Below are 10,035 nucleotides of genomic sequence, written 5' to 3' on the forward strand. Positions count from 1 at the left end.
ATTGCTTTTGATAAAAAAACGCTTTATCTGCCTTCCCAATTAGAACTAATTAGAAAATTCCGAGATATAGTTTATGGAAAAAGGAAGTTGCATTGCTGCCTTGTTGACAACATGACCGAGCAAGGTGTATCTCCCTCACCGGTTAAACTCGGTCACGTGACGGACCATTGCCGGGTTCAACCGGGGACCTGTTTAATAGAAACCCTAAACGAGTCTGGCTAACCAGGCAAATCTTTTTCCCTCTCTGAAACACTGACAGATTGAGCATAAAAATATCAATGATCATTTAGTTCATGGCAACGTTTTCTTTTGAGATTGTAGACTAATATTGCTTGTAAACATATACGTACGATTCGCGCAAACTATGAGCGTCCTCACATTGTTATGGAAACGTCCCCACGTGGTCTTGTCATCGGCTGTGATTGGACCGCGCAACTGAGAGCATCTTCACATTGCTATGGAAACGCCACCACGTGGTCTCGTCGTCGGCTGTGATTGGACCGCGCAACTGAGAGCGGTTCGGACTTCGATTAGGATTTGTGTAAATCTGAAACAGCTGAGTTTTACACAGCAACAACTGAAACAGCTGAGTTTTACACAGCAACAGCTGAAACAGCTGATCAGTGCGTTCATCCGAATGAGACAAACCTGCATGCACAGGTCAATATAAACCGGTGGGAGGTAGCTAGTCATACCACGAGAAAACAATTTGGTCTTATCTAGTTTGTGCATCATCGGCTGTGTAACACGCAACCAAGGTTTGTAGAATTTTTATAAAAAAAATAAAAAGGTTTCAATTTTCAGCTACCTTAACAAGTCTAACATTTGAAGCGTTGGCTAACAAAGCGTGCACACATTGTTTTTAATTCGTTTTGTTTGTCTTTCATGGCTTTGCAATAATAGGTTAGCTAACCAGCTAGCTGAACTTTATTTGTGTAAAACAATTCAAGGCGAACGTGTTACCACCTCACTATCGGTAGTCATGGCAGCCAGTTTATACAGTTCCACTAGGTAAATTTGGTTTGTTTACCCTCTGATGTATAATCCCCTCTACTTCTAGCTGTTTAACTATTTTTAAAGATGAACTTCAGCACCGTCGCCCGTCTGGCCAGCCGTAGCAGCCAAGAAAATGTTCTGGCCTCAAATAGGATGGATTCATCCCGGATGGACAGGGCTAAACAGAGGACTATACTCGGCGTCTTAACAGAAAACGAACAGCACAGTCGATCTTTTGGTCAGGTGAGTAGTTTGAGAACTTTTCTGCGTCCAAAGCCTATTCAAATTGGCTAATCACTTTTTGTTTTTAGGGAGTTATTTTTTCCAAACGTGGCTCTATTTTGGACAACTCCCACACCAATCTCTTGGGTTGTCCCTCAAGCTCTAGCGCTGACATCTATGTGGATGAGCCATGTGAGGTCGTCATCCCAGCCTCTGGCGAACTAGTGGCTGCAGAGCCTCAGGTGGTGGATGAGGAAACTGCTGCCATGCAACATAAAGATTTCCGTCTCTTCCTGGACCTGAGCTCAGGTGAGGTCGGCCTGTGGTGGCATTACACACCAAGGGCACAATGATGCATCGCCATGTCAATTTTCACTTCATGTTCACAGCACTGACTCATTTAACAGTAAACCATTGTTTTGCAGGGTCATGCATGGACACTTCTATGCAGTCGCTCCCAGATAACGAGGCTCTCACCATTCAAAATGCCATGTGTGTGGCAGAATATTCCGAGGACATCCACAAACACTTACGCAAGAGTGAAGTGCGCACTCGTTCAAACTATACGGCTACTATAAATGTCTTCTATGCTTCTATTGACTTGAGGGCATCTGTTAAATGAAATGCACTGTTTACATCCTATCCTTTTTCTGAGGGTAATTCTCCCTATCACCATATTTAGGTGTACCCCCCCCCCCCCCCCCCCCGGATCCGGCACAGCAGCCATTGTGGCTTAACACTCCAGCACTTTAGTTGTAGCTTGGCTGGCATTTTATATATTTACTTTATTCTGTTAACCCCACACCAGCTAAGTATACATGTTCTTTAGATGTGTCTGTTTTAAATTGCTCTGTAACTGAAGGTGGTGAAGTCTCTTTCTAACCCTCTGTTCCAGATAAAGTGCCGTCCGAAGTCTGGCTACATGCGGAAGCAGCCGGATATCACCAACTGCATGCGTGTCATCCTGGTGGACTGGCTGGTGGAGGTCGGCCAGGAGTACAAGCTGTGTGGGGAGACTATCTACCTGGCTGTCAACTACATGGACCGCTTCCTCTCCTGCATGTCTGTACTCCGGGGCAAGCTGCAGCTGGTGGGCACCGCTGCACTTCTGCTGGCTGCGTAAGTCATGTTACAAATTTAGCAGAATTTTTATACACAAACTCTTGTTGTCTGTTCACAATACTCGTGGCAGGACTATGCCAGAACCAGTAATCTGTAGGAAGGTGGTTCACTTTCAGCTGTGGTAAATGGGCTTTTTAGTGTTAACCCTTTTCTCTGGTAGTAAATATGAGGAGATCTACCCTCCGGAGGTGGAGGACTTTGTGTACATCACAGATGACACTTACACCAAGAAGCAGCTGCTTCGTATGGAACACTTCCTGCTAAAGGTGCTGGCCTTCGACATGACCGTCCCCACCACACACCAGTTCCTCCGCCATTTCCTCACCGTCCAAGCGGTCTGCTTCAAGACTGAGAACCTTGCCCTGGTACTTACAGAGAACTAGATGCTCATGTCTGACTGCTTGATAGCTGTGCCATGTTTTTGAGATGTGCCTTTAGGCTAGCAGCATGGTATCCGGGTACATGAGTCAGTACTCTGACCCAAGTGTTCAATAGTTTAGTCACTCTTGTTAGAATGTGTTCTCACCTGGTTAAATAAAACCCAATGAGTTAACCCTGTAGGGTGACCCAAGTCCTCGGGTCCTGATTGGTGAAACACTTTCGCCCCAGAACACACTTGACTCAAATCAACTAATCATGAGCTTCAGTTAAATGCAATTAGTTTATCAGGTGTGTTTGCTGGGGGGGAGTGACACCAATCAGGCCTCTGAGAACTGGAATTGCCCAGGCCTGATGTGAAGTGTATTTCACCCCAGTTGACTAAATGGTTTATCAACATTATTAATTTAATGTGCAGGAGTGTTTTGCTGCAGTTAACAAGTGTGTTTTTGTGAACTCTACTCTCAGTATGTGGCAGAGCTGAGCATGTTGGAAGTGGATCCATTCCTGCACTACTTCCCCTCTATGGTGGCGGCTGCTGCTTTCTGTCTGGCCAACTACACCCTCAACAGGTCCCTCTGGGTAAGACATGCCTGTCTGCTGTACTCTGATGGCCATTGGTCTCATGCTCCTATGCTGACTGTTGCATCATCACTCTGGGGTAACCCACCCCCACCTAGAACTAGTGCCTGTTCTGACCTTAAATCCAGAATACCAACTCATATATGCATTTTATCCTGGTGTGGGTATCACATTCCTGATATCAGAGTAATCTCCCTTTTATACATTGTTCTCATAAGTAGGCTATATAAACTCAACCCAAAAAATGACCTTCTCCGTTTCAACTGCGTTTTATTTTCAGCAGACTTCATGTGTAAATATTTGTATGAATGTAACGAGATTCAACAACTGAGACATAAACTCAACAAGTTCCACAGACATGTAAATAACAAATTGAATGTGTCCCTGAACAAAGGGGGGGTCAAAAGTAAGTCAGTATCTGGTGTGGCCACCAGCTGCATTAAGTACTGCAGTGCCGCTCCTCCTCATGGACTGCACCAGATTTGCCAGTTCTTGCTGTGAGATGTTACCCCACTCTTCCACCAAGGCACCTGCAAGTTCCTGGACATTTCTGGGGGGAATGGCACTAGCCCTCACCCTGTGATCCAACAGGTCCCAGATGTGCTCAATGAGATTGAGATCCGTGCTCTTCGCTGGCCATGGCAGAACACTGACATTCCTGTCTTGCAGGAAATCACACACAGAACGAGCAGTATGGCTGGTGGCTTTGCCATGCTGGAGGATTATGTCAGGATGAGCCTGCAGGAAGGGTACCACATGAGGGAGGAGGATGTCTTCCCTGTAACGCACAGCGTGGAGATTGCCTGCAATGACAACAAGCACAGTCCGAAGACGCTGTGACACACCACCCCAGACCATAACGGACCCTCCACCTCAATCGATCCCGCTCCAGAGTACAGGCCTCGGTGTAACGCTCATTCCTTCAAAATAAACACAAATCCGACCATCACCCCTGGTGAGACAAAACCACGACTTGTCAGTGAAGAGCACTTTTTGCCAGTCCTGCCTGGTCCAGTGACAGTGGGTTTGTGCCCATAGGCAACGTTGTTGCTGGTGAGGACCTCAGTCCACAATAGGCTGGACTGTCTGAGCACTGATGGAGTGATTGTGCGTTCCTGGTGTAACTCGGGCAGTTGTTGCCATCCTGTACCTGTCCCGCAAGGTGTGATGTTCGGCTGTACCGATCCTGTGCAAGTGTTACACGTGATCTGCCACTGCGAGGACGATCAGCTGATCGTCCTGTCTCCCTGTAGTGGCGTCTCACAGTACGGACATTGCAATTTATTGCCCTGGCCACATCTGCAGTCCTCATGCCTCCTTGCAGCATGCCTAAGGCACGTTCACGCAGATGAGCAGGGACCCTGGGCATCTTTTGGTGTTTTTCAGAGTCAGTAGAAAGGCCTCTTTAGTGTCCTAAGTTTTCATAACTGTGACCTGAATTGCCTACCGTCTGTAAACTTAGTGTCTTAACGACCGTTCTACAGGTGCATGTTCATTCATTGTTCATTGAACAAGCATGGGAAACAGTATTTAAACCCTTTACAATGAAGTTCTGTGAAGTTATTTGGATTTTTATAAATTATCTTTGAAAGACCGGGTCCTGAAAGGGATGTTTTTTTTTTTGCTGAGGGTAGAAAGTCCTACACCAGGTGGGTGCAGTGACATGTTTGACAGTGCCAGTCCTAGTATGGCACCCAGGAGTAAGTTAGGGTGGAGTTCCTTGCTCAAGGGCACATCGGCATATTTTTCACCTTGTCGGCTCTGGTATTCGCAAAGCGTCCTTTCGGTTACTGTCCATTACTCTAACTGCTAGGCTACCTGATTCCCTAGTTAGACTGGTTTGACTCGCTAAACTACCCGTGTGGCATCTGTTTTTCCAGCCTGACGCCCTGTACACCTTCACTGGCTACACCCTGGCAGAGATTGCACCCTGCCTCAAGGACCTCCACAAGATGTACCTCAGTGCCTACAGTCGCCCCCAACAGGCCATCAGGGAGAAGTACAAGGGTTCAAAGTGAGTTGGTAATCTGTACTATAATTCCTTAAACATAACCATGGTGTCTAACCTTAACCATGTCTGTCTTTAGCCACAGCACTACTCCTGTTGTGTTCACTACCTGAACTTGTCCAATAACACTTGTTTCCTGTTGCCAAACTTTTTGCTGATTTGAGTACTACCATGAACATCTGCTGACTGGCTCTGACTGGCTCTCTCTCTGCAGGTTTGGCAACGTGTCTATGCTAAGTCCTCCTGAGGATCTGCCTTTTTACTGAAGTTCCTGGGAAATGACTGACAACACAGCTCTTAGCTCCCTCTGTAGATGCCTACTGGAGAACTTTTATTTGTATTGCTTTTAAAAATTTTAAATCTTATTAACACTTTGTTCTAGCTAGCTATTTGTGTAGGTAGCTATCAAGTAAACACAATGATAGTAACTTGTTGACTTAACTCTAGAATGCCTACTTCAAGTGTTTTAGTACTAGTCTGTAATCTCAGGACTTAACCTATGCCTTTTTTTATTTTTTTTTAAACAGGTGGTTGAATCTTTGTTTTTACTGTACGAAGTCATTTTTGCTTTTGGTCACTGCCAGACAATCATGGACCTCAGGCTGCATCTTGTATGTTGCATCATGTGATTAAAGGAAACAAGTTGCCCATATTTTGGCCTCGGCATTGCTTTACTCCGCTTCTCAATCCTTGATACTGGGAGCTTTCATGTATGCGTTATTTTTTTGCCATGCTTTTCTTCTGTATCAGTTTGGTCATGGCTGTGGGCTCTTTCCACTGCTCTGGGGATTTGGTTTTATTACATTTTGCTACATTCATAATTGGTAAGAGAAGAACATAAAATGAACCTTCCTACGCTGCAATATTTAACATGTCCCAGTGGAGCATAGTATTTGTTTCACAGCATCCTCACGTGTCTGCCATACTGTAACTGTCTCAATATAGATAGCTGCAGCCCACTAAAGTACCACACTGAGCCATAACCCAGCGGTCCAATGGGGAAATGGTTCCAACAGTTTTCCCACAAGGGATTTGACACACTCAATGGCTGTTTCCTGTTGACTTGCTCTCGGACAAGATGACTAATCACTATTTGCCTGTATTTAACCCAAATCAAATGCGGCTCAGAACTACAGATGCCATGACGAGACTGCACACAAGTCAAAGGACTCTGGATGACCTGTTAAATTTGAACAATTCAGAACTGTCTAGCAAGTTTTTGACAATACCTGTTAGCGAAGGTGTCAGCTGATGGCTAGCAGGGATTTGTAGTCTAGCTATAGGGTGACCAGATGTCCCTGTTTTTGGTGGCCTGTCCCTGTTTTTTAACTGGTTTTACTTGGCAAGAAAGACCGTGCAGCGTACCGGTTGACGTCTCAATCGCGTTGTGCTTGTTTTGTCCAGAGGGGGCTGCTCGCTATAGCAGCTTCATTCACTCTCTTCCTAACTACTTGCTCGCGATAGTTTTAGAGCACTGCTGTGAAACTCGGCCAGAAGCTAGCAAGTATCAAGTGAATCCACAACATCACATGTGTTTTCAAGCCAGGTAAGTTACAATCGTTTGAGATACTAGCTAGTGATGTCAAATTTATATAGCCCTTCGTACATCAGCTAATATCTCAAAGTGCTGTACAGAAACCCAGCCTAAAACCCCAAACAGCAAGCAATGCAGGTGTAGAAGCACGGTGGCTAGGAAAAACTCCCTAGAAAGGCTAAAACCTAGGAAGAAACCTAGAGGAACCAGGCTGAGGGGTGGCCAGCCCTCTTCTGGCTGTGCTGGGTTGAGATTATAAAAGAACATGGCCAAGATGTTCAAATGTTCATAAATGACCAGCATGGTCAAATAATCACAGTAGTTATCGAGGGTGTAGCAAGTCAGCACCTCAGGAGTAAATGTCAGTTGGCTTTTCATAGCCGATCATTAAGAGTATCTCTACCGCTGGGACAGGTAGCACGTCCGGTGGACAGGTCAGGGTTCCATAGCCGCAGGCAGAACAGTTGAAACTAGAACAGCAGCAAGGCCCGGTGGACTGGGGACAGCAAGGAGTCATCATGCCCGGTAGTCCTGACGCATGGTCCTAGGGCTCAGGTCCTCCGAGAGAAAGAGAGGAGAGAATTAGAGCATACTTAAATTCACACAGGGCACCGGATAAGACAGAAGTACTCCAGATATAACAAACTGACCCTAGCCCCCCAACACAAACTACTGCAGCGTAAATACTGGAGGCTGAGACAGGAGGGGTCAGGAAACACTGTGGCCCCATCCGAGGACAGGGCCAAACAGGAAGGATATAACCCCACCCACTTTGCCAAAGCACAGCCCCCGCACCACTGATGTAATGTCACAATTTATTATATAGATCTGCTCTATAAGGTCTTAAATAGGTTGTATGGTATGTAGACTAAGTTAGCTAGCTACTGTTATGGTAGCTAGGTTAAAAAACATTCACATGTAAACATGCAGTGGATGGGCTATTTTTAAAATATATTAAATGAATGCACAATTAATTCTGCGAATATTTTTGTAGATTACAATTGTAATGGTTTGGCATTATTAGTAGTGTGAAAATATAATTAGAAATGTTCATGGATAAAATTAGCATTGGAGAGGAAGACTGGATAGGAAGAAGAGTGAAGGAGACAGAGGAAAGGTAAAGATATGGTTATAGAGCCTGCCAGTTTATTATTCCAAACAAAGTTTTTGAGATAAAATACAAAAATGAGGCAAGCAATGGGAATCTGTTAACCGAAGTATTTTATCTAATGGTATGCTATTTATTAATACAGATTGGAGAGGAAGGAAAATTGGAGTAAAAAGCGTGAAGCAAGGAGAGTGTAGAAGAGTGAGGTGGAAAGGTGAAGAGAAGGAAAGGAAGACAGCAGCAAGGCCCGGGTGGCGGCCTGACCTCCCGGGTGGCGCAGTGGTCTAGGGCACTGCGCCACCAGAGTCTCTGGGTTCGCGCCCAGGCTCTGTCGCAGCCGGCCGCAACCGGGAGGTCCGTGGGGCGACGCACAATTGGCATAGCGTCGTCCGGGTTAGGGAGGGTTTGGCCGGTAGGGATATCCTTGTCTCAGTATGTAAAAATGTAATAAAAATTTATGCACTCTACTGTAAGTCGCTCTGGATAAGAGCGTCTGCTAAATGACTAAAATGTAAAAATGTAAATGTAAGACGAGTGAAGAAAAGAGGAGAAAGATTGGAGGAGAAAAAGTTATGAGAGTAAGAAGAGTGACACAAGGAGAGTGAAGAACAGACAGGAGATACAATGACTCTTTCCAAGAAACGGAAATGCACTTTTTATGAAAAACATGAGAGAATTTCCATTTATACGCTCAGGTCAAGACGATAGAATGGTTCACTGCACCCTTTGTAATTCCTCTCTTTCAATTGGCAGCGGGGGAAGTACGGCAGTGGTAGAACATCAGCAGATGAAAAAGCATAAAGCCTCTCTGACTGCCCGTGTTGGTATGCCCTCTGTCACCACATTCTTCAAGAAGGTAGAGCCTTCCCAAGAAGAATATGGTTTAGCTGTGCAGGAGGGTGTCTTTGCATACCACACTATGTGACACAATCATAGTTACACATCTCTGGGCTGCACGGCACAACTGACACGGAAGATTTATGAGCCGAAGTTTACATGTGCTAGGACAAAATGTGACGTCATAGTGAGTAACGTGTTAGCACCATGGGCAACTACTTTGGTACCACAGGACCTAGACCAGGTTGAATTTGTGTCCCTGGTCATTGATGCGTCCAGTCATGGACATGCAAAACTGCTGCCAATAGTAGTCAGATATTGTAAGATATATGATGGCAGCACATCTGTGGAAACAAAACTGCTTGATTTTGTTGAATTGAATGGAGAAACAGCAGAGGAAATTGCAGCTGAGGTCCTGGTGGTCATCCATAAATGTAACCTGGGAAACATTATCTGCCGACAACAAATACCAACTTCGGAGGACCGAAGAGGCTGGGGAGGGTCAATGTCCAGACCAAAGTTAAAAATGCTCTGCAGCGGGAGGTGATTGGCTTAGGTTGTCCTGCCCACATCCTTCATAACACGGCCAGAACAGCTTTGGATATGATGTTGAGTACCTGCTCACAAAGATATTTGGATATGTTCATATTTTCCCCGTCAGAGTAGAAAGACTGAAGGGCTTTTGTGAGTTTGTTGGCCAGGAGTACCATAACATTTTAGGACACAGCAATGTTCGCTGGATGTCCATGCTCCCTGCTCTAGAAAGAGTGCTGAAAAGGTATGTGCCATTGAAATCCTTTTTTCTTTCTGAAGACAAATGCCCTGTTGTCCTGCGAACAATGTTCGAAGATCCACTGACTGAACTTTGGCTGGCCTTTGTCCATGGAAACTTGACTGTATTCAGTGACACGATCAAGATGCTTGGAGGCCAGGACCACTGTGCTGTGGAGTCCGCTGCAATTCTGAGAAACGTTGAGTCAAAATTGACTGCAAGACGTGATGATAACTTCATTCCAGTTTTGGTCAGAGGACTTCTGAAAGAGCTAGAGGAAAATGGAGCCATGTCTAAAGAGAGCTTTCTCAAAACATCCCAATCATTCTTCACTACGGCTGTGAACTACTTGCAAGCATTGGGGAAAGCAAACAGATAATCTAAAAGATTTACATTGTCTCCTTTTAAAAAGGCAACCTCTGCATGAAGAGAGAAGGCAGCAGGCACACTGCAGGACAAATGCCCCAATGTGACCA

General features: G+C 45.3%; 1 protein-coding gene across 1 annotated transcript; it reads left to right on the forward strand.

Moving 5' to 3' along the window:
• The first annotated feature begins 1,080 nt into the window (after positions 1-1,080).
• ccna1 (cyclin A1) lies at positions 1,081-5,960 on the forward strand. Its single transcript, XM_038965570.1, has 8 exons — positions 1,081-1,239; positions 1,308-1,527; positions 1,644-1,762; positions 2,114-2,337; positions 2,501-2,705; positions 3,187-3,300; positions 5,181-5,314; positions 5,523-5,960. Exons 1-8 carry the CDS (start codon positions 1,081-1,083, stop codon positions 5,572-5,574), a joined length of 1,227 nt encoding a protein of 408 aa, XP_038821498.1. The 3' UTR covers positions 5,575-5,960.
• Positions 5,961-10,035: the final 4,075 nt, after the last annotated feature.

The sequence above is a fragment of the Salvelinus namaycush genome, chromosome 26, assembly GCF_016432855.1.
Source record: "Salvelinus namaycush isolate Seneca chromosome 26, SaNama_1.0, whole genome shotgun sequence".
Taxonomy (NCBI): domain Eukaryota; kingdom Metazoa; phylum Chordata; class Actinopteri; order Salmoniformes; family Salmonidae; genus Salvelinus; species Salvelinus namaycush.

Excerpts from the sequence above, each read along its gene's own strand:
- ccna1 (XM_038965570.1), top strand. The coding sequence starts at position 1,081 with ATGAACTTCAGCACCGTCGCCCGTCTGGCCAGCCGTAGCAGCCAAGAA. Across the intron at positions 1,240-1,307 it reads ACAGTCGATCTTTTGGTCAG|GGAGTTATTTTTTCCAAACG; the intron begins GTGAGTAGTTTG and ends TTTTGTTTTTAG. Across the intron at positions 1,763-2,113 it reads AACACTTACGCAAGAGTGAA|ATAAAGTGCCGTCCGAAGTC; the intron begins GTGCGCACTCGT and ends CCTCTGTTCCAG.